The 25182-nt window shown below is 34.3% G+C and overlaps 1 protein-coding gene across 1 annotated transcript in view; it reads left to right on the top strand.

Moving 5' to 3' along the window:
• Nucleotides 1-3965: 3965 nt before the first annotated feature.
• Nucleotides 3966-25182, top strand: part of LOC117022644 (transmembrane protease serine 11C-like) — a 63302-nt gene continuing 42085 nt past the window's right edge. The window contains exons 1-3 of the mRNA XM_033106788.1: nucleotides 3966-4021; nucleotides 11424-11539; nucleotides 21860-21978. Of these exons, the coding sequence (XP_032962679.1) occupies nucleotides 3966-4021; nucleotides 11424-11539; nucleotides 21860-21978 (291 nt within the window). The remainder of the gene's footprint in view (nucleotides 4022-11423; nucleotides 11540-21859; nucleotides 21979-25182) is intronic.

The raw sequence follows: 25182 nt of genomic DNA, 5'->3' as shown, positions 1-25182 counted from the left end.
CATGAGATCTCTCTACTTTCAGAACCCTCCATACTTATTTGAATTTTATTATTCCTACTATTCAGAATTAACCCTGAATTGAGGGAGAAGTATGAGAAGGGTTGAGTGGACACAGGACCTATTCTCAGGCTCTCACTTTAGTGCTTTCCTCTGACTCTAATACCTCTTCCAGTCCACAGAACATTATGTAGCCTGGTCAGGTGGGGAAAAAATTTACTCTGAACATTAAAGTATTTTTCCAATTCCACAGCATAAACTTGGGTATCAGCTTAAAATATACAAAAAGTATATAATATGTTGCTATCAAGTTAAGAGAACATTTTAAAATAAGCACAAATGCGTTTACTGTAAGAAATAGAACATTTTCAGTACCCTTGAATCCCTCTGTGTAAGAGATCAGTTTTTAATAATTAAAAGAATCAGGCTCTTCTGATTAAAAGTAAACAAAGTTTTATTTTAAGATATTGATTCTACCACATGCTGAAAGAGCCTATTTGAAACTGACTATATTACTGCTATAACAAGATTCACTTGCTGACAGTAAACTCAGAATGCTGTGTGACAATGTGAAGTGAGGGAGAGTCACAGGATCAAATGGAATTACCAGGAAAAAAATATTCACAATTTTATTCTAAGCACTTGTTTTGCTTTCAGAAAAAAAAGGAAAATGTCACAAAATAGATCAACATGATAGTGTCTCAGATATTTTATCTCAGCTGTCACATCTTGCCTTCATCCTGTTCTTGTGAGAAAAATATTTCCATTCCTTCAACCACTCTTTCCATGGCTTCTAACCATGTCGTGATTCCAGCTTTTCTCCTCTGGTTTTGCACTATCTTATCATTATTCCTCTGAAACTGCAGCACCCAAAATTACATGTACTCATAGTACTTCGATATGGTCCAATCACTGTGGAAAAAAGTGGGAATACTACTTCCTGTGATTTGGAATGTATACTTCTGTTGTTGAGATTAGCAGTTGGGGAAGTTTTTAAAGCAGCAGCATCATACAGTTAGATCATTAGGTATTTGCACTTCTGAAACACAATGTTTCCCTCCTTTTGTACTTATTGTTTTAACTTTACTACAAAACCATATCATTAATATGCAAATAATATTATATTATGCATCATCTATTTTTCCCAGAATTTTACAATTTCACTTTTTAGTTTTATTTTGATTTGGACCCTATCATTTTAGCTACTCCTACAAATATATTTTTCCTAAATTGTCGGTTAAAATATTAAATAGAACAAGGGCAAAGGAGAATATACACTAAATAACTTTAGTTTATATCCAATTATTAACACTACTTAGAGTTGTTTAACAAGCTGGGAAGTGACCCATTGTCACACAGTTCATTGTTTGCTATATTATACACCAGGGTGTTATAAGGTACGTTTGTCAAAACTGTACTTTCTTGAAAGCATTTATTAATGTTCTTGATTCCTCATCTCCATCTCTCCCCACTTTCAATCATTGAATTATATCATTTCTCTTGACTGAGTTGAGAAATCTCCACCCACTGCCTTAATTCAAAGCACTTGACCTGGGCTGAGTAAAATAACTTTCTAGCTGTTTGCTTCAGCCTCCATAATCCAATCTTATTTCCACATAACAAGCCAGAGTTATTTTAACCAAATGTTAATCTAATTACATTTAAACTCTTCATTAGCACTGCATTGCTCTAAAGTTAAGTCCAAATTCCTTAAATATCCTTATAGAATCCCATTTCATCTTCCATCAGCTTCCTCTCCCAACACACACACACCTGCACCCTCTAGACCTTGGTCAAAGTACACGGGGGTAATTTTCAGTCACCCCAAATTGCAATGTTTTCTCTTTCATTTTACTGGGCTTATTCCATTTTTACATAGTGTTCCATGAATGCCCCATCTGGGTTTATTCTGATATGTTTTAATCTCTAGTTTGCCTACATTGCAAGATTATATTCACTGTAGGGTATGATTTCTAATTCTATAACTAACCTAGTGCCAAAGCCATAGCAGGTGTGCAACACATTTGTTTAAAGACTTTATTTTTTAAGAGCAGTTTTAAGTTCAGAACAAAACTGAGAGGAAAGCACAGAAATTTCCCATATGCCTCTTGCCCCACTTGTGCATAGCCTCCTCTATTACCAACTTTGCTCACCAGAGTGGCACATTGGTTACAAGTGATAAGCCTACACTGACACATCATCATCACACCAAGTCCGTAGTTTACCTTGTAGTTCAGTCTTGGTTTTGTACCTTCTATGAATTTGCAATTACAAATGTATAATGATATGTATCAATCATTAGAGTATCATACAGAGTATTTTCACTGCCCTCTGTGATTTACCTATTCATCCCTCCCTTCCCCAAATCCTTGGCAACCACTGATATTTTTACTGTCTCCATAGTTTTGCCTTTTCCAGAATGTCATATAGTTAGAATCATACAGCATGTATCAGATTGACTGACTTCTTTCACTTAGTAATATGCATTCAAGTTTCCTCCATGTCTCTTCATGGCTTGATAGCTCACTTCTTTTTAGTGCTGAATAGTATCCCATTGTCTGGGTACACCACAGCTTATTTATCTAACGTACATTTCTTGACCAATGAAGGAAGAGGTATCCTGTATCAGAATACTTTTTTTTTTTTTGATCACCAAAGACCATTCTATGACAATAATTCAGGAAGTTTCTCATTTGATTCTTGGTCTTATGTACTCCAAATCACATGCAGATTTAGGTGGAACATCCCATGAGTTTATAAGCTTCAGATGATAAAGCAGTGTATTTTGAGAAGCACATATGGAGAAAATAGGATTGAGCTAAACTTGAAGGATGAGTAGGATTTACACAGACAAATGGAAGGGAGAAGAACATACTGGATATCTTGAAGACAAGGGTAAAAGCACAGAGTCTGAAAAGCTCAAAATAACACAAAGTGGAAATTTTTTAAGAATGTAAAAAATCTAATCAAGGTCTTATTAATAACTGATAAAAGAATTGCAATTACTATTCTTTTTCATTCTGATACAAATATTATTTCTCTGACAATCTTTCCCTTTCCATGTTTTGGGAAGAAAGAGGTTGCATAGGTAAAACAATGATTCTACTTGATCATATAATGAAGTTGAGTCTCTAACAAAGACTGTTACCCAAGGAAGACTTCTCTCCCAACATAACTGGATTCTCCCTTACTGCTGGTCTGTCTTTGGCCTCTGGCAAATTCTCTCTCTCCCATGTGACTAAACATTAGGATGTGTCCTATCTAGTCTCTATACCAATATTGAAATTGGCTGCCAAGACCCAGAATGCTATCCAAAACTTGAGAAAATTACTAGTTAAACCTAGATTTTTTTCTTAAATAAAAAGAAAAAACACCCTTTGGATTTGGATTTCAGAGAATGAAAAAAATCTTTAATGAGTGCTACTATTAGAGTAGCTGTAAAAATTTCAGGAAGGAATTAATGAAAGGATGATATATGTGTTGAAAGAGACAAGAGCGTTATGAGTTGGAGAGCATTCAGATTCTAATGGAGGGTTAGAGCTTGGATGGCCATTGGCCTTCCACCAAACAGCAATAACAAAACTGCCAAAATATTTGGAAGTGGATTCTAGGGAGTGAGAAGAGTAGCCACTCTGCTCCCAAATCACAAAATGCAAAAACTGGGGCTCACTGCCCTTCTCAAACCAGGTGACCCTATTGATTCCCCAGTCACAACAACTGAGAGTTTTAAATTTTGCCTCCACTTGGGCCATGTGATTATTTATTATTCATGGAGTAGCATATATGCAGCTCATGGTTTTCTAATGTAAAATTAATTAGCAAATGTTCAGAAAGCACTTTGAAGATGAAAAGTTGTGCGAGTGCTAAGTATTATCATTATATTATTATCATCAAACACATAAAAGTCACAGGATCTCGTAAGCTAAATAGGTGGAGAATGACTGTGCTGTGCAGTACTCGAGGAGAAGATGACAAAGGGACAACCTCCGCAGAGAGATCGGGCATGGACACCTTTGCAGAACAGGTGGGCTTAAGGGGGGTGGGCTGCAGGATGGACTGCCATTGCTCCTTAGGTGAACTTTCTGAAGGGACTTAGTTAAAGTAGCTTTATTTGTATTTTAAAATTCTTAAAAACAATTTCATCCCTCAACCTTTTTATGGAAATAGGAGCAACAGAAATCATAATAAAGGAAAACCAAATGAATAAGACTGGTGAAATTTAATCATTAGAATCTGTTTTGCTTGTTAATTTTTCTAAAATATCTTTCCATCACATTTAGACCATTCATGAAAAGTGTATGTACAATTGCTGAAGTAAAATTGGGGGATTTTACTTTTTAAAAGATAATTTCACTTTGAAAATGGAAACAATACAAGATAGTTGCGTCTATTTCTAATGGTGTAGAGATAATATTTATGCTCACGGTATGCTATTTTAACTATAGGAAGTGGGACAGCAAAGTTTAGGTCCTAGTTTTTAATTATTGAAACATCATAATGTTTCATTGCTATACATTTTTAGTGGTGTGATTTAACGTTGTAGTTGGAAACAAGAACAGCAACGAGAGGAGAGGACTTGATTTATTCCCATTAACAGTGCTGTAAACTCAGATAGCAACTGGACTGAAAAGTCAAAGAGATGTGCTGACTGGTTCCATGGCACACAAAGATGGACACATAATTTTTATGTTGTGATTCTTAAGTTAAACAAATTAACTCACAAATATAAATGTTCATGTACACATTGCAGTCTTTCCCAGCAATTTAGCAAAATGCATGCCTTGATAAATCCATTGAGCCTGACCTATATGTTTAATAAAAATTTTAGACAACTTTTCTGGTTTTGACATCTTGCCAACATCTAGATTCAAGGTGAAGAGTATAATATTGGACAGAGTGTAACTTCCCAGCAAACAACTTGAATAATCAGTCATTTTACACGTTTACTTTAATATTTAGCTTAATCAGCTATAAGAGAACCCTTGAAAATTTTTCCATAAAATTAAGTTACTGTTAATCATTTTGATTTAATTAACAGAAACTCTAGTAAATATATTTGATCCTGGCTTCTAAGTAATGTGTTCTCTATCCTTCATGTTAACTTGCTATGCTTTTTATGCTCTATAAAAAATATATGAGAAATCATGTAGACAGAACCTGATTTCATTCTTTTAAGGAATTAATAATTTTTTAAGTACAACTCATCATCAAAGCCACTGTTTCTAAAATCCCTAAGTAATCCTTGATACCCTTACCATCTTATCATTATTATACCTGAATGGCTTCAGGATACATTTGGTGAAAAAATAATACCCTTTGAAAATTAAGGCATGTTGCTGAAATCAACGCATATTTTTCTATTCCTCACTTTAACTCCCTCCCAAGACCTAATTTCTGTTGAATAGTAAGCAGTCTATTTTTCCACCAACATTCCACATAATAACTCTTTGGAAAAAAATGGAATGTATATGTCTGACATTGTTTGTAGAAAATGCTTTAAAGAATCTAAAGGATGACGAAGTTGAGGTTTCCTTTTGAATTAGAAACCTACACACACACACACACACACACACACACACACACACACACACACACACAGAGGAACTTCTTGGGTCCATAATAAATAAAATGCTGATAATAACCAGAGGAGTACTTTCCACCTAGAATGTATATCTACCATAGATTTGAAATGTCCTAAAGAGAAAATATTCTACAATTTCCCTTTCTTTAGAATTAGGAAACCAGAATGAGTGATTTGCAAAGTCCCTTCCAGCTCCAAAATTCTGTGCACCTCTCATTCTAGGAACTTCACATTGGAGGGAAGTTTGAAGTCAAATAATCCTCCCTAATAAACAAATTCTGGTCTACAAAAATCACTGTTGCATCACTTTACAGACAAACAATAAATGAAGTTTCTCTGTGTAACTATAGGTTGAAATGTTGTAAAATTGCCAATAATCAGTTTTTTTATCTACAAGAGCAGCATTTTTGTATGGTTTAATCTATTAGAATAACATGGTTGAGAAGAATAGGAAAATACATTCCAAATATTTGCCACATCAAGTTTCATACTCCATTTATCAAATTTTCTTTGAGGCTTATCCTACTGCAAGCTGTAAAATACACAAACATATACCTATAGGTACGAAAAAGCTTGCTTTAGGATAACATACTCATCTATAGGAAATTAAGTTACCAGGGTTCTATCATATCACTTAGTCAGTTTTCTTTCCAAAAATTTTAAACTCTATTTAGACTTAATAAGTTAGTTGGTCAGGTTGGGGAAAAGTGCTTTCATCTAAATTTTTACTTGGTAAGATGTCTTCTAAGTTTTTTCTAAATTTTAATTATTATGGACCCAAAAAGTTCATGGGCATCGTACTTCTACAGAAACATTAAGATATCCATTTTTATGTGCAGGGTGCAAAGATAATTTGGACAAAATAAATTTAAATTGTCAAAGTTTTTTTTTAAAGTAAAACGAAATTTCTAAAAGATTTAAACTTGGAAACTGGCATTGGAATCTAGTTAATATTATCTGTTCAGAAAATATCTGTTCAGGGAATGACTCTTAACTAAGAATTAAATTTCCTATAAGATATTTGATTCTGTTTCCAAATAAAAATTCAAATATAGGTGCTTCAAACTAATCAACATTTGTATAGTCATTTCAATGTATGTTAATTATGTATGCTGATTATGTAACATTATATATATATCTCAGAGACACCTTACACAGATATATATATATATACACACACACACACACACACACACACACACACACACACACACACCTACCTGGAGTATTGTATTTATAGATATATAATACACAAAATATAAAATGTAAATATGAAGAATTGATATTAAATTAATATGAAATATGAACCAAACATAAAATATAAAAATATATTATGGGCTGAATTTTATCCCCTCAAAATTCATATGTTGAAGCCTTAACCCCTCATATTTCAGAATGACTAATAATTGGCGATAGGGTCTTTAAAGAGGTAATTAAGTTATAATAAGGTTATGAAGATGGGACCTAATCCAATGTGACTGGTGTCTTTATAAAAAAAGGAAGTTAGAACACAGATATATACAAAGGGAAGACCATGTAAAGACACAGGGAGAACATAGTCATCTACAAGCCAAGGTGAGAGGCCTCAGGAGAAACCAAACCTGCCAGCACCTTTATCTCAGACTTCTAGCCTCCAGAACTGTGAGAAAACAAATTCCTTTTGCTGAAGCTGCCCAGTCTGTGATACTGTGGTACTATGCTATGGCAGCCCTTGCAAACTAGTACACTATTTAATATAGTATATAAAACGAAATTAATTTTACAGTTCTTGCATTTTACATTTATTAGTAATCTTGCACATCATTGTACACGTCTTGCCTAGACCAATCTCTTGCACATAGAATGCTCAAAAGCATGATTGCAATAAATTATTTAACTTCTAATGATACATTTCCTCTGTTTATGCCAAAGATTTAATGCCTATGAAAAACGCTATGAGTTTGTTCATAATGATGAATAAACACCCAGAGCTTCTGAAGGCTGTTTTGATTAAGGCATTAAAAAGACTGACTTGAGCCCTAAAATATTAATTTACTCTAAATGTAAATACTTGAAATATACCAATAACCCAATCATATGATGTCAATAAGAAACTCACTTTAAATATAATGATATATAGGCAGGTTAATAGTAAAAGGATGGAAAAAGACCTATCATACAACATTATTCAAAGAAAAGCATACGTGATTATATTAAAATCAGATAAAGAAGTAGACTTCGGGACAAAGAAAATTACCAGACAGAAAAGGACATTGTATATTGATCAAAGAGTCAATCCACCAAGAAGACATAGCAACCCTATAAGTATATGTACTAAATAACATATCACCAAAATACGTGAAGCAAAAATCAAAACAGCTAAAAGGAGAAATTAAAAAATTCAAAATCATAGTTGTAGACTTCAAGACCCCTCTCTCAATAAGTGTTAATTAACCACACAGAAAAACAATATAGAATAACTCAACAACACCATCAACCATAGGATCAACTCAACATTTATAGAAAATTCTACCCAACAACAGAACACATTGTTTTTTAAGGGTCCATGGAATATTGGCCAAGGTAGATCATATGCAATGTCATGAAACAAGCCTCAACACATTCAAATGAATTTAAATCATTTATAGTACATTTTCTAACCGTAATGGAATCAAACTAGAAATCAATTTTTAAAAAGATAACAAGGATATCTCAAAACACTTGGAAACTAAGCAACACATTTCTAAATAATCCATGGGCAAAGAGGAATTCTCAAAGAAAATCTTAAAAATACATTAAACTAAATAAAAATAAAACATATCAAACTTGACAGACACAGCTAAAAACAGTGCTGAAATTTTAAAAATATAGCATTAAAAACATGCATTAGAAAAAATAGTCTTAAATAAATAACCTAAGTTCCCACTGAAAGAACCTGGAAAAAGAAGGGCAAAATAAACACAAAGCAAGCAGAAGGAAGGAAATAATGAAGAATAGAAATGAAAACAAACAATAGAAAAAAAACAATAAAACAAAATTATGGTTCTTAGGGAAAAAGGCAATAAAATTGGCAAAATTCTAGGATAACTGACAAAGGAAACAAAAGACACAACTTACCAATATCAGGAATTAAACCAGAGGATCTCTCTGCATACCTGTAGAAATCAAAAGTATAATAAATTTGCATACATTTGACAACTTAGACATAATGGACCAGTTCCTTGAAAAAACACAAATTACTGCAACTTATTCAATATGAAATAGATTTTTTTAATAGACTCACAACTACAAAGAAAATTGAAATTATAATTTAGAAACTCCCCAGAAAGAAATATCCAGTGTGGTTTATGCCAGGGGTACAAGAGCCGTTCGATATTCAAATAAAATTAATATAATCCACCATATTAACAAGCAAGAGAAAATTCATGTATCACTCAATCCATACAAATATCCCCAAGTGATTTTTGACAAAGGTATAATGGATCTCCCTAGGTTATTTCTTACAACTACATGTGAGTCTATTACTGTCACAAAATGAAACATCTAATTAAATTTTTTTGAAAAATAAACAAATGTCTTCACTTAGGTAGAATATTTTATAAGAAAACTGACCCACTATCTTCAAGTCAGTGTCAAGAAAAATAAAAAAAGGAGGTGAAGTATACTTATAAAAGCTGTTCTAGATTTAAAAAGATGTTAATAACCTAGTACAATGTGAAGATTTTGATTTGTGTTTTTGTTCAACAATAAAAAAATTGCAAAAGACATTTTGAGGACAAGTAGAAATATTTGAATATGAACTTGATTTTAGAGGATATTAAGGAACCATTAGTAGTTTCATTAGGTATGACACAGTTCGTATTTTTTAAATGCCATTTTTTTTTAGAGGGAAAATAAAGTATTTAGGGGCAAATGTCATGATTCAATTATTTTTCTGTAAGTATTCTAAAATAGAAAAATACATAAAGTAAATGTTGCAAAAGTTCATAGCTCTTAAATCCATGTGATTGACAAATAGAGGTTCATTAAACTATTTTCTCTACTTTCATGCATATTTTAAATTTTCCATGATAAAAATAAAACTTCTCTTTCTCAGGTTTTCTTCACCATATAGAGTCCTATTTCTTTGCTTCCATTTTCAGTAAACTCTGAAAGAGGGATAAATGGTCACTATCTCTCGTTCCTCTACTTCTCTCTCTTTCAAACTGTCTCTAACCAGTCTCATGCCCTTCCCTCCTAGAACATATTTCATCAAGGTCACCATTACCTCTATAATGCTAATCCAATGACCAATTTTCCATGTTCATTTGCTCATCTTATTTGAGCCATCAGCAACATCTGACACAGTTGATCCTACTCTTCATTCTTAATACACTTCTATTAGCTTCTAGAACACCACTTTCTCTTAGTTTTCTTCCTACTCTCACTAGTTGATTTCTCTGTCTCCTTTGCCGTGTCTTCCTCTATTCCATAATCTCTTAATATGGGAGTGCTGCAGTGATCATCTATTGGTCTCCTTCTTTTTCTACACTTATTCCCTTGGTAATTTCACCTAGTACTAGAGTCTAATCTATATTTTGTTGAGTGCCAAATTTATATCACCAGCCCAGACCTCTATGCTAAACTCTAGACTTGTATATCCAACCTGCATCTCTATTTGGATGTCTAGTAAACATCTAAAACATAAAATGAACAAAACTGAACGCATAATCATCCCCCTCAAAACCTGCTATATCAACAGCCTCCCATCTCAGTTGATGACAACTCTATCTTTCAAATCCTCAAGTTAAAGAATTGGAATCCATCCTCGACTCCTCTTTTCCATTCACATTCAACACCAATCCATCAGGCATTCCTTGTAACCCTGTACTCAAAATGCATCCAAACTTCAATCCCTTTTCATTCCCTCCACCTCTACCACCCTGGTTCAAGCCAGCATCATTTCATCATTTTGTGCTTGGATTGTTGTAATCATTTCCTATATTGTTGCTTTGCTTCCACCCTTATTCTCTATAATGTACTCTCCACAAAGTAGTCAGAGGGACCCCATTAAGAAATTAGGCCAGATCATCATAGTCTTTTTCACAAAGCCCTCCAGTCCTTCCATTTCACTCAGAGAACAGGCCAATATAATTACAATGATGTACAAGGCCCTATGTGATCTGGGCCTTGGTACCTGTCAGACTAAGTCTCTTACTACTCTTCCCCTCATTTACTGCTCCAGCCACACTGCTCTCCTAAAGACCAGGCATACCCTCCCTCAGGGCCTCTGTGAACTTGTTCCCTCTGCTTGGAACATTCTGATATCTGGATAGTTAACGGCCTCACCTGTTTCAAGTCTACTCAGATTTTACCTTTTCAGTAGGTCTAACCTGACTACTCTATTTAATATTGCATCCTGCTAGCACAACCATCTCACACATACTCCAACATATGTGTATCTTACATAGCTCTACTTTTTTTCCTATAGAAGAACTCAGTACCATTTTACCAGATATGAATTAGCTTATTATTTATGCCCTTTGTTTGTTGTAAGTTTTTCCTCAGTAAAATGTGAGCTTCATCAGGAAAGAAATCTTTGTTTCTACAACTATGCTTACCACATACTAAGACATCTAAAAATATTTGCTGAATGAATTTTGATTTTAGTATTACTATTATTATCATGTGTGCTGAAAAATAAGCAGGCCAAATATTATATTTACTAATTCTACATGTCGTTTTCCAAGTTCAGCAGTCCACTGAATCCATAATTAATGTAAAGTAATATATTTTTATACTTAACATCAGATCCATATTTATTTCCAAGACAGTTCTATAGCTTACGCACATTAACACTTGCTTTCCTGTCCTTTTTGCTCAGAAGAAGAGAGTCAAACACAAAAATGAAACTCACAAGGTGTGGAAAGATTACCCTGGGTATCTTAATAATGGTGATTGCCACAGTAATAATCGGACTCATTGTTTATTTCGTGACTTATGGTAAGTACTTACAATGTCTGGCTTTCCAGTTACATGGAATTACTCTCCCATTATTGGGCAAGATAGGAACTTTGAGAATGGGAGAAGGAAAAGAGTCAGACAAGTTTACTTGGCAAAGAAAATTTCTTATGGTTAATAACATTTACTGCAGTCTTTGTTCTTTAATGATCTATGGCTTAGGGCATTCTGGACCCAGAGATTTGGTATGCTCTTTTCAAAAGTCCTGGTAAAGATTCAGGTGCTGGGAGTACATTAATGAATAAAGTAGTCTTAGTCTCTACCGTTGTTGAACTTATAACTTTATGAAGAGATAATGAGTTAAACAAATAACTATAAAAGCCTAGAATCTGGGATTCTAAGCTAAGATTTCTTATTCCAAAACCTATATATTTTTTTCTCCATATAATGTTTTCTTCCCATAAAATTATCCCTAAGAACTATTTTCCATTATTAAGTGATGAAATAAAAAAGAACTGTCAGTACAAATTTTCCTACATATTTGCATGAAATAGAAAAAAGTTATGGGATCCTCACGTTTGATTTTTCTTAAAAATATCTTTGTGCCAGTTCTTTGTGTCCTGTTCTTGCTACTCTCTTAAACTCACTCTTTCCTAAACTTTTCAAGGATGAGGACACTTCTATAGAAAAAACCTGTTTTTTCCTACATTCCCACAATAATTACTTTGTTGAATAAGAAGACAAACAAGTACTATAAACTTAGTAATGCTTTTAAATTAACTTGTATTTAATTAATTATATCTACCTATGCTTGAAAATCAGTCATACATATATGTGTAAGAATCACTGGTTATTAAGTCTAGAACAATGCCTGGTGTGTATTTAAATATTCATCCCTAGAATCATCTTCTGCTGCCACCATGCCCCTGCCCGATGTAATTCATGACTCACAGGTTGGGAACTACTGCTTTAAAACATAGCAGTGTTTTCTTTAAGAACAAAAGAAAACAAAACAAAAACATTTAGAGAAGAGGCTGTCTAGCTAAATAAACATCCATTTCAGTTTATAGAAGGGGGAAGAATTTACACGGAGAGAACTAGAGCTGTGCACAGTGGAGTAAAGAGGTCATCCACCCAAGAACTAAGTGTTTACTACTGTGAGCTTCATTTTCCATGCACACCCTTCCATAGACACAGATTGCTTGCTTGTGCCCACACAACCATTGGATAGATTGTAATGCCAGCTGCTACCACTGACAGACCAAGAGTCATAGTCAGAGCACGTGCCCATGAACCTTTGAATAAGAGATGCTCACTCAAGACACAAAACCTGCTGTCTTTCATCAAGGGTGTAAAAGTGCCAGAAACTGGAGATAAGAAAAAGATGTTTAAAGAGGTTATCTTGGAAGATAGGCGAACTGTAATTTCTCATACTATTACAACCGCCCCAATATGTGAAGAATGATTTCCCTTTCACATCAAGCTGAGAGATGGGTTTTGAAAAAGAGATCAATACGGCCTTAAGAAAACTCTTGCAGATTCAGTAACGCAGTGAACTAGAGTCTAACTCACACCCAAATATCTAAAGTGCAAGAGACTTAGAGCTTGTTTAGCAGAGTGAAGAGGAGGTGGTACCCTTGGGCAGTTTAAACAACCAGAGCTTTTGCAACAAACAATGCATAAGTGTTTCCTCTGAAATACATAGACCACCCAGGAAAAAAGCCCCGTCATCTTAGGTCCTGTCCAAGAGACCACGTAGAGTGGTCATCAGAGTTCAGGTTAAAGAATGGGAAATATCTCCAGTTGTCTAAAAGCTGAGGATGGAGTAAATGCAAGCTGGAATAGTTACATTCATCTATGTACGGGAAATTTAGTTAAGACATCTCCAGCAATGAGTGGGAAGGGAATTTCAAAGTTCAGAAAAACCTAGAAGGATGTTAGTTTTAAAGGTGTATTAGGTTCCTAGAGCATCAAAGCTAGGTGACAAATTCTCTACCATTCAAGTAAGGTCCAAATTCAGTTAATGGAGTGGGAAAGGAGGAACATCAGGGCTGGTGAGTAAAAAGTTTGGGGAGGGAAAACTCTCAACTTTGTCGAGTTCAATTTTTGATTATTATATATGCCTAGGTATTTTAATTTCTGAATTGAGACCATATTTTGTGGTTTATAGTGACCATAGGACTTATTAAAGAACTTTTAAAATTGTTTTGTGGTTACAGTCTATAAAATATACTTGAAATACCAGTTTATATATATTTGTACACATGTGCATAATCACCACTTTCAGCTTTATTCTAAGTAATTCTATGTAGTTTTAGTGGGCCTAGGAGAAACAATTCATGTGAGAATGAATATGGCTCTAAGATCTCACTCTTGAATTTAGTCATAGTAATACCCATTTCCCAGAAATTATAAACTTTAGTGGCTTATAAAAACTTCCAAAAAACAAAATAATCCAAAATTAAATACTTCTGCATCAGAACAATAAGTTTTGTTAATAATGTAAGTTTTCTCAAGTCACAATAAACCTATAGAAATAAGAATAGAACCTCCAGAGACTGCAAAGTACTTTGAAAGTGCTTCCCAATTCCTAGATTGTATCTCTTTTTGTATTTTTTGCATTTTTCTTTTTAAAAGTCATTAAATGGTTTTTCATCTTCAGACTGCCTACCTGATGCCATGATATCTCGTATAAACTAAAAAAATTAAATAAACCAGAAGGATCTTTTGAAGAACCTATATATTTGTCACTAAACAAACAAAATCTCAGTCTGACTAGCCAAATTGTATACTTTTTATCCAAATGCTTGGGCATCATATAGAGGCAGCTTTATGATGTTCCTCATTTGAATTAAACTTCCAGTATTATTTTAAGATTTTCTATTAATAGTTCACTACTCCAGACTCTAAACTTGGAAGTAACCAGCCACCTTCTCACAATAACTACTCTTCTCCTACCAACCCTGCTGACACCTTGATTTGGACTTCTGGCCTATAAAATTGTGAGAGAATACATTCCTACTGTTTAAAAAAATAACTACTCTTCCTCTTGAGCCAGTAATTAGTTAAATAAGGACAGCTGCACAAACCAAAGCAAAGCAAAAATATTCACTCCAGAATGCCTGCTTTTTCTGCTTCACATGACTCTATATCCTGATAATGTCATATTTTCTATTTGGTTAACTTTTTAAGAGATAGATGATAGATAAACAGATAGATAAAATGGGAGAAAGAATAAGAGCATCTGAAACTGTAGACAGATTCAACTCAACCAGCATTCGCTGGGTGACTGCTGCTAAGTAATTAGTGGTAGGTAGGAGGCTAGGCGCTACAACGGGGGTAGAGCAGTAATGGAGGAAAGCTTCTAGAGCATCACACTCACCCTGGCACTAAAGGTGCTCAGCATCTAGACCAAGGTCAGCACTTTTTCCCTGTAAAGGACCAGATACTATTTCTTTTCCTCTTGGTGAGCCATTATAGTCTCTATTACAACTACTCAAGTCTACTGTCGTAGTGCTGAAGTAGCCAATAAGTAAATAAGTGAACATGGCGTGGCTGTTTTCCAATAAAACTTGATTCATAAACACTGAAATCTTGATTTCATATCATTTTTATATGTCATAAAACATTCTTTTTTTAAACTTTTTTTCAACTTTTAAAAAATATAAAAAACATTCTTAGCTCATAGGCCATATGAAACCAGGAGGCAGGCTCAATTTCAGAGTTTTCAGACCCCTGATCTAGAGCAATGAAACTTAATCCTGGCTGTACCTTAGAAACACCTGGAAAGCTTTTTAAAAAAACACTAGTGCACAAGCTCCATTCTCAAAGATGCTGTCTATAGTGGAAATTGTCATTTTCAAAGCTCCCCAGGTGGTTCTAATATGCAGCCAAGGTTAAGATCACTGATCTAGAGGGAGACAAATACACGTAAGACTCAGATACAAATAAGTTCAGAGGTCAGTGGTCCAGGCTCAGTATGTCACTTCAGGATGGCAGGGATCCAGGCTCAATCTATGTCTGTGGGGACAGAGCCAGAAGTGCAGTTTCCAGACTCTCGGCCTCATGCTAAAAGGTGCTGGCTCAGGTAGTAAATGGCCATCAACTGTCATTAGATGGCCATCAGCTGTGGCTAGTTGGCCGTCAACTGTAACCAGTGAGCCATTGGCCACTAATATAATTGCCGTGGCTATGCTAGCAGAAAATGGGGGCTAGCAAGCAGATGGTGGCTGAGCTGGCAAGCGCGGGTTGCAGTTAGGATGGTGGGTTATGGACAGTGTGGATCCAGCCTCCAGTGAGACTATAGTGCTGCCAGCGAGAATATAGTAGTTTGACTCCGCCATCTATGGCTCCGTTGGTGTTCCTTTCTGGCCTCATCACATCCTGCGTTCTTATGTGGGGAGCGGGACCAGAGACTCTGCAGGCCGCCCTGCATGACAATGTCTTTGCTCCACGATGACCAACTTTGCCCAGATCATCTCAATGTCCAAAGTGACTGTGCCAGTTCTGGCTATCATGTCCACATTCCAGCCAGACGGCTATCATGTCCACATTCCAGCCAGACGGCTATCATGTCCACATTCCAGCCAGACGGCTATCATGTCCACATTCCAGCCAGACAAAAGGTAGAAAAGGAAGAAGAGTGTGTTCTCCCTCGGTAAGGAAACATCTCAGTAGTTTGCACATACCACTTTGCTTTCCATTCCATTTGTCAAACCTACATGCATTAGATCACTCTTAGATGTAACAGAGGCAGGTAAATGTAGTGTTTTATTTTTTGGTAGCATCTGCTCAGCTAAAAGTCACACATTGTATCACTACAGCAAAAGGGAAAAAATTATATCAATAAATAACACATAGTTTTTCTCCTCAGGTTAAAATGGTGAAGGGATTAAGAAATACAAATTGATAGTTACAAAATAGTCACTAGGGATGTAAAGTACAGCATAGAGAACATCGTCATAATGTTGCAACAACTATGTATAGACCCAGGGGGGTACTAGACTATTGGGGTGGGGGAAGATGAGATCACTGAGTAAGTTATATAAATGTCTAACCAGTATTCTGTACACCTGAAGCTAATGTAAAATAATATTGAATGTCAACTAACTGAAAAAATAAAAATTAAATTCTATTGCAGTAGTTTAGGCTGTAATTGGTGAGGAAATTGGCCATTAAGATTGCCAGTAAAGTTTCTGGATATGCATGGAGAAAATTAATCTTTTTTGCTGATTTTCTCACTACTACTATTTCAGGATGATACTTCCAAATCTTCCTGTGCTAACTATAAATGGAAACTATTAGCCACCCAAATAGCACTTCACTTTCAAATAGGAAATGAAAGGGAAAAACATGAGTCTAGGGAAAAATAATTCCTTCTCAAACTTATTTGCTTTGTTTTCTTGCTTTCAAAGACCAAAATGATAAATATGAGAGTTTCTTTTTCTAGAGTGTCTCTTCAGTGCCAAGTTTAATGTGAACTCTAATAAATTCTGTAAAAGGCATCTCTTTGATTCTCTGGAGGCACGTTTGGGAAAACCTGGCATGAAACACTACCTTCAGTAAGTCTTGAATGTGGATAACAGAAGCCAAGGATCAAACTGAGGGTATTTAAGGTGATTCATATCTTCTAAGATAACAGCTGCCAAAAGTGAGAGTAATCAGTTGCCGCCGGAACACAATTTTGAGCAAATAAGTCACCATATCTGAGAAAGAGTTAGGCATGGAACCATACAGAAAGAAGTGCACTGATACTGTTATCAGTTAATTATAAGCCCACAATATATGTATGATCCTGACCACACAAAAAAATATCATATTTCTCATAGGACAAGTGGCATCTTAAAAGAAAACTCAACATAAATCCATTTCCTTGAACAACATTTTTAGATTAGTTTTAAGTAATTTTTTTAAAAGCAAAAAGAGGAGTACTAGAGGAACCTGGCAGAGAGCACCTGACCAAATGAATGAAGTTAACATTGGCTGTAATGGGACAAATTGATAGCAGGTACCTAATGTTTGCAAAGGACACATCAGTGCCGTGATATTATTGGCCAGAACAATAAGTAAATCATAATCTAAATCTAATCATGAAAAACATCAGTTTTATTCAAATGTCAAGGCACATAGAGCACCCATGTTCTGTAATCTCTAATAGTGTATTTAAATAGCTAATCTTTCTTTAGCATTCTATGGAGCCCATCTGTTTTGTTTTTATTTTTTTTTGTTTTTGTGTTTGTTTTTAATTTTTTTTGGAGCCCATCTCTTTTAATTACTCTTCTTTTTCAGAAATTTCTGAGTTATGCTGGGCCATTAGCACTATCCAGATTAGATGTGCATTTTCTTAATCCTGGTCTACATAGAGCTGATGGAACATTCAGATGGGACCTAAACACTACATTCTCCTTCTTCCTGATATCCCAGGACACCACCTCATCTCACATAGGAATCTTGGATATCACCACCTTCCCACATTAATCTGTCATAAAGAACATTTTTCAAAAGTTACAGCTCATTAATTCATTGGAATTCAGTGGAAATTGTTCAAGGCATATCAGAAGTCTGAATGGAGAAAAGAGAGAGAAGGCACTGGAATTTAGAGTATGATAAAGAGTTAAAGTTGACTTTCATAGAAAGTGAAGGAGGAAAATGTAGTTGAAAACAAACTTGTTAAGCAGGAGCACCAGAGGTACAGAAGTAAATGTTTGCATGTTATAAAACTATGGCATTTCAGGAAAATAAGAGGACAGAGCCCCTGACCAGGACATGACATTTACCTGAGAACCTTCCATTTCTTCCTCTTCTTTTCCTTCTCTGGGTTTCTTCTTCAGGTAAGATTACATGGAGAAATCACATCTGCATCTTGAGAATATGCCGTTAAAGGCTTTGGCATACACCCTTCACCTGAAACCACCATCGCCACAAGCAGAAGGGCCTTAAAATGCAGGAAAGTTCACCCTTCCTTGTTCATTATCACAGGAGAGATTCTGGAACAAGGAGCTCCTACATGGAAACCAAATTTTGATTTTCTCCATTCCTGTCTTCAGGGACCCTTCTTTCTCTCAGATGCCCCCAAATTCTGCTACAGCATGGATAATGTGGACAGCAAGGCCTTGACCCTACCAAACCTCCCTGTTGCCTCCCTTTGGACTAAAGGCTGAACTCAGCTCTCAAGAGCCCTCATACTTAAGCCAGGTCTCACCTTAGAATCACCTGGAGCACTTAATTAAAACAACATCGATGTTCCCACACCGATAGACTCTGTGGGAGAGGGCACAAGTGATGATCGTTCTTAAAACTCCACATATGATCCTAATTGGAACCCTGAGCTGAGGGCCATTTACGAAAGCCTTGCTTCTTAAGATTAAATGTGCATAGAAATCATTGGATGGGTGTTAACTAGATTTACTGTGATAAATATACACATATCATATATCAAACCATCAATATGTACCAAACCATTATTTGTACACCTGAAACTAATGTAATGTTATATGTCAATTATACCTCAAATAAAAAAAAAATCACCTGGAAATCTAAAAATAAAAAATATATTCAAATACAAAGAGGAGAATTGTCAGAATCTTCCCTGGAGCTCTTATCCCTAGCCCAGAAAGTGACCTGGATTATTTGAAAATATGACTCTTCTAGGAAGGAAAAACCAATGAAAATAACAGGAGGTCCTAGGTCATTTTCTCAAATTAAAGTCTAGGTTACGTATGAAGGAGAGGAGTTAATCCTTTATTATGCATCAGTACCTTTTACTCAGTTTACTACTATACCTTCTAATTAAGGGTTCAGTGCTCCAATAGGATAACAGCGCTAGACAATGGCTTTCCTCTTTAGTGTCTGAAACTTATTTAGTAGTCCAACAAGTTAATATAACTTAAGACTGCCTCAATGCCCTACAGTCTCAACCCTGATATTCTAATAGAAAAAGTCATACAATATATGAATAAAAATATATAACAACAAAATATTATGTTCCTTTGGAATTTTCTTTTTCCAAGCTTCACTGAGATATAATTGACAAATAACACTATGTAAGTTGAATGTATAAGAGTTAATCTGGTACACTTATATATTGCAAAATGATTATGACCATACATATATATATTATTTCAGATGTTTCATTGTTAGTGTATAAAAATACAACTGCTTTCTACATGTTGATTTTATATCCTGCAACTTTACTGGACTCAGTTAGTTCTAACAGTTTTTTGGTGGAATGTATAGAATTTTCTATACATAAAATCATATCAGGGGATGACCCGTTAGCTCAGTTGGTTAGAGTATGGTGATGGTAGTACCAAGGTTGCCGGTTTGATCCCTGCATGGGTCACTGTCTTTAAAAAAAAAAAATCACATCATCCACGAATAACAATTTTACCTCTTCCTTTCCAATCTGGATGTCTTTTATTTCTTTCTCTTGCTTGACTGTTCTGGATAGGATTTCTAGTACCACGTTAAATAGGAGTAGTGAGAGCAGGCGTTCGTGACTTGTTCCTGACCTTAAAGGAAAAGCTCTTAACCTTTCACCATCGAGTATGATGTTAGCTGTAGGTTTGTTATATGTGCAGATAGCCTTTATTATGTTGAGGTTTGTTTCTTCAGATCCAATGGGTTGTGCATTTTTAAAATGTGAAAGGAGGCACATTGTATCTTGTCAAATGCTTTCTCTGCATCTATTGAGATGATAATATGATTTTTTTAATCTTTTATTCTATTAATTTGGTGTATCACATTCATTGATTGGTATATATGGAACCATTCTTACATCCTAGAGATCAATCCCACTTGATCAATGTGTATTTTAATGTATTGTTAAACTGTTTGCTAGTGTTTTGTTGAGGATTTTTACACCTATACTCATCAGGAATATTGGTCTGTAGTTTTCTTTTCTGGCTTTGGTATTAGGATAATGCTGGCCTAATAAAATGAGTTTAGAAGTGTTTCCTCCTCTTTCATTTTTAGACAATTTTGAGAAGGATTGATACTAATGTTCTTTAAATGTTTGGTAAAATTCACCAGTGAAACCATCTGGTTTTGGGCTTTTCTGTGTTGGGAGGTTTTTGATACTAATTCAATCTCCTTACTCATTATTGGTCTGTTCAGATTTTCTATTTCTTCTTGATTCAGTCGTAGAAGGTTGTATGTTTCTCAGAATTTATCCGTTTTTTTCTTTTGTTACTGTTTTCAGCTTAAAGTCTATTTTGTCTGATATAAGGATAGCTACCACAGCCTGGGTATTATTATTTTTGTCATCTTTGACTTTTTAATCCAAGAAAAATGGTATCTCATTTTATTTTGCATTTTTTTGATTGTTTGTTGAGTGTACAGGAAAGATTTTTCCAAATAATTAACTTCACTTACATGAAAGATTTTCTCAGTGTTACAAAATGCTTTTCCTCCCCCATCTCTTTTTCTGCTCTCTCTCCTTTCTCTTTCTAGCCTTTCCCTTTCTCTCTCTCTCTCTCTCTCTCTCTCTCTCTCTCTCTCTCTCTCTCTCTCTCTTTCTCTCTGTCTCTCTCTCTCTCTTTCTCTCCTCCCAGTCTACATGAAGGGAGCAATGGGACCTGACAAAAGTTACAAAAAATTTTTAAATTCTACTATATTAAAATAGTACAGTCTAGCCTAAGCTTGAAATTTAACCTTTGTTTTACTTTTCTAAAATCATAGGTTAGATGTTTTTGTTCTATTTACTTAATGTGCAGTACTTACAAGTCATGTCTCATTTTATTTTCTTCTTTATTCGTTTTCATTTCTTCGGCACTTCATAAATGATAAAACCTAGGACTCCCCAAGACTCCCCTAGGATTGATTTTCCAAAATGTAATCTGCGATGATGACAAAAGCTAAGATTATTATCTATGCTTTAATATAATTTCAGCTCATAGTAACATATCTGTCTCCAGATTGCCAGACTTAAAAACCGGCACAATGAGATTTTACATTAATAATTCTGAATACAAACTTGGGTAAAGTTATAATTTCATAAACATTCCTCTGTCATAGTTGTTTCAACAATCCCTAGGAATCAAGTTTATTTAAATGTTGAGGTACCTGAAATTTTATCAGAGTATTATATTTTACATGATTTTCTTAAGAATGAAAGTAGTTTCAACAGTGCTAGGTGGGTACTAGACTAATCAGGGGAGATCACCACATAAATTATATAAATTCACCACTATGCTGTACACCTGAAACTAATATAAAGTAATATTGAATGTCAACTATAAATGAATAAATAAATTTATTTTAAATAATAGATAATTTAAAAATATTTTAATATTAAAAAATCAAGAATAAAAGTAGTTATACAATGAGCAAAGTGAGAATTATTTTTATCTTTTCTCTCCTCAGGGAAGACACCTTTCTACTATCACATCAGCTTTAAAGTCAATAATATTGACTATAACAGCGAGTTTGAAAAGTCATATTCACAAGAATATATGGACATAAATAAAAAGACACAGTCTTTGGTAAGTTGACATTTTTTTTCTGTGCATTATTTTTTTAAATGTTATGCTCCTAGAAGTGCCAGAATCCTAGCATTCACCTTCCAAGTTAGAAATGATTGGTCATTTCATATTATTTCTCACCACTACTTTAGTTCTAGATTAGGAAAGGCAGCCCTTTCAGAAAGTTGGTTAGAAAACATGTACAGGGGAAGAAAACAAAAAACTTAAAAGGACACATTTTGAGAACACCTAAGAAATGCCTAACAATGAATATTTCTAATGTATTCATAAGTTAAATTAATGAAATATATCTTTTCTCCATGATAACTGACAAAGGCCATACTGTTTCTGCTCCCAAACTAAGGAGTCCTTCAAGGAAGAGGAATGGCCAATGTAGGAGAGAACATACAGCCCCCAAATAAAGATTATCATGTAGCTCCTTAGTGTAAAGTGAAAACTTTTTAATGTTTACTTAAGAATATGCTTTCTTTTAAATTAACCTTTACCCGACTAAAGAGCTAATGAAGAGTCTTGACTGCCCCATGGATATAAGACTTTATGAATGATACCACTTTAATTAGATCAAATAATTTTATCAACCAAACCAAATGCTGCCAAGAGCCGTGGTGGCATTACTCATCTCCCATTTCCTTAAGCAGATTCCTGACAGGACATCTGCAGACCTAGGTCTATCTGACTAGAGCTTGTAGTCTTTCTATATATAACATGCCACTACCTCCTGGTTTCTGGTAAGTTCAAAGTCTTTAAAAGTCTTAGTGCGCTTTTACAATTATAGTAAGAGTGAGTATATAGAAAATGGAGACAGAAAACTCCCACTTTTAGCTTAGCTTTGTAATAAAAAGGAAATGAAAAGGAAGTAATATAATACAATGGTTAAGAAACTTTGGGTTCAGAGTTCTTATTCAATTCTAAGTTTATACACTTACTGGCTATATGTCCTTAAACACATCACTTAATTTCTTCACATCTCAGTTTCTTCAACTAAAAATGAGATGAAAAATACCTATATCATATAATTGTTGTAGGCATTACATAAGATGAAATATGTCATATTCTTAGCACAAGTTCTATTATTTTGTAAGCCTTTAAAAAAAGATAGCCTAAAAAATTACCAAAAACAGAAGCATCATGAATATTCTTAATAAGTTATAACTATATAACACAATTGATATATAACTTTAAAATAACTCTAAACATACCCAAACTTTTCTGCTGTAAATTCTGATCAACTCCTTCAAATCAATTAATCTATGTTTACTTCAAAAGTCAATATTCTAAAATGATCATATCATCTTGGTCAATCAACTACCAACCCTGACATCCTGCTACAGGCTCCTTTCACACCTCTCATTACCAGTTTCTAACTCACCTGTATTTAAAAAGTCACCAACTATTTCTCATACTTTTCCATTTACATGCTTTTACATAAATACAATGATGTTCCATGTATTATAATTATTACCATGTAGACAACATTCATTAAGGACAACACTGGTGATAACAGCATGTACCAAATGGAATCATGAATCATTCAAACTTACCTATTAGTCATATTATAATACCCACAGACTATTTTTCTTCTAATTTCCATTAAATAATTCTTGTGATAATTTACTCTAAAAAGAGGAAAGGATTTAGTTAAAAAAAATACTGCTTTATTACAAGTGGTAGTTTTTTAATTACAGAAGATAAGGCTTCATAGGGAACACTTTCATATTTTAGATACATGGTTTTCTAGTGGTCAATTCAAAAAGAAATCTCTATGTCATTTATTATTTTTTGTCACTCTCCAGCAGATACAATACCCAATTACAGTAAATAGAAATTCTAAAAATTAGAAGTGAGGCAGTACCTTAACAATAATAATTAGCTTTACTAATTGTCACTATTAGCCTAAGCATTTTATGTATTAACCTATTTAATCCTCACAACATTCCCATTTCTATACGAGGAAACTGAGGCACTAAGAGGTTAAATATACCCAAAGTTGTACTGAAAGCGTGCTTCCATCTTCTCTACGGTTTATTCTTCTATAATTAAAGAGCATGCAAATACAAAATCTTGAGCACATTTCAGATTACATTGATTTCACATGGCCAGTCAAATATTCCAAATGTTTAAACCAATTCAATGTGGTTTTCACACATAAATACATTAAATTATAGATGACCAAAATGATATCTGATATGTGTAAGGTATTTAAGATTATTCATACAAAACAGGCCAGCCAAACTCATTCATTAAACTATTTACCAGAGCATTCAAAAGCAGGGGACATCTTTGGTCACTATATAACCAGGGCATTTGTCAAATAAATTTTCCAGGGAGCTAACCTGACGTTGGTACGAGCATATGCACCTTTATTCATGTACCTTTCTTTGGGGAAGACTATCAAATGATATATTATCTATGGAATTCATCAGGTTTAGAAATATATCATTTAAAAAAGGTAATAAAGTGAAGAACAATATTCAGGACTCCTGTTCCATCTAGTATGGATTAGCAATGTTTCATTTTGAGTAAAAATTATGTTAGCATTTATTCAGTTTCATGCCCCTCAAAACATATCAAAAAACTGAAAATCCAACAGTGGTTCTAAATTAAATATTACTGTACTCTCTGATCCAGGCTATTTTTCAAAGAACATAATTATCTGATGTATTAAATGAAAATCATTGTACATTAAGTTTCTAGTAATGAACTTTGTACATTAATGTACAAAATCATTGTACATTAAGTTTCTAGCAATGAATTAAGAGAATCTAAAGTTTATCCAAAAATGCAACCATCATTACAGAGCAATTATTCCTATTTCAAATGATATGAGGACAACTTATAAAAATTACTGATATACTAGTTTTGTTTTGTTTTCCTACAGTTGGAAAATAAGGATAGCAGAAATAAATACCAGATATTCAGGATATCTGTAGACATGTGGGAAGGTGGTTACTTCCAAAATGGCAGAAGGGAATATAGACCCAACTTCCACTCCATATCTGAGAATTCCAAACTAGCAAACATGTGCTATCTCTTTTGTATCCACTTTTGGGGTGTTTGTCATGTGAGGTAGGATTTTCCTGCCTTTATAACAATGTATCATCTTACAATCCTTTGTCACACACTTAACGGCATAATTTAACAATATGATTACACCACCAACAAAAACTTTTCCTATATATTTGTGAGCTGATTTGAAAGACAGAG

Source organism: Rhinolophus ferrumequinum, chromosome 5, assembly GCF_004115265.2.
Source record: "Rhinolophus ferrumequinum isolate MPI-CBG mRhiFer1 chromosome 5, mRhiFer1_v1.p, whole genome shotgun sequence".
Taxonomy (NCBI): Eukaryota; Metazoa; Chordata; class Mammalia; order Chiroptera; family Rhinolophidae; genus Rhinolophus; species Rhinolophus ferrumequinum.
Note: the sequence above shows the minus strand (reverse complement) of the source record. Positions and strands in the feature narration are given on the sequence as shown.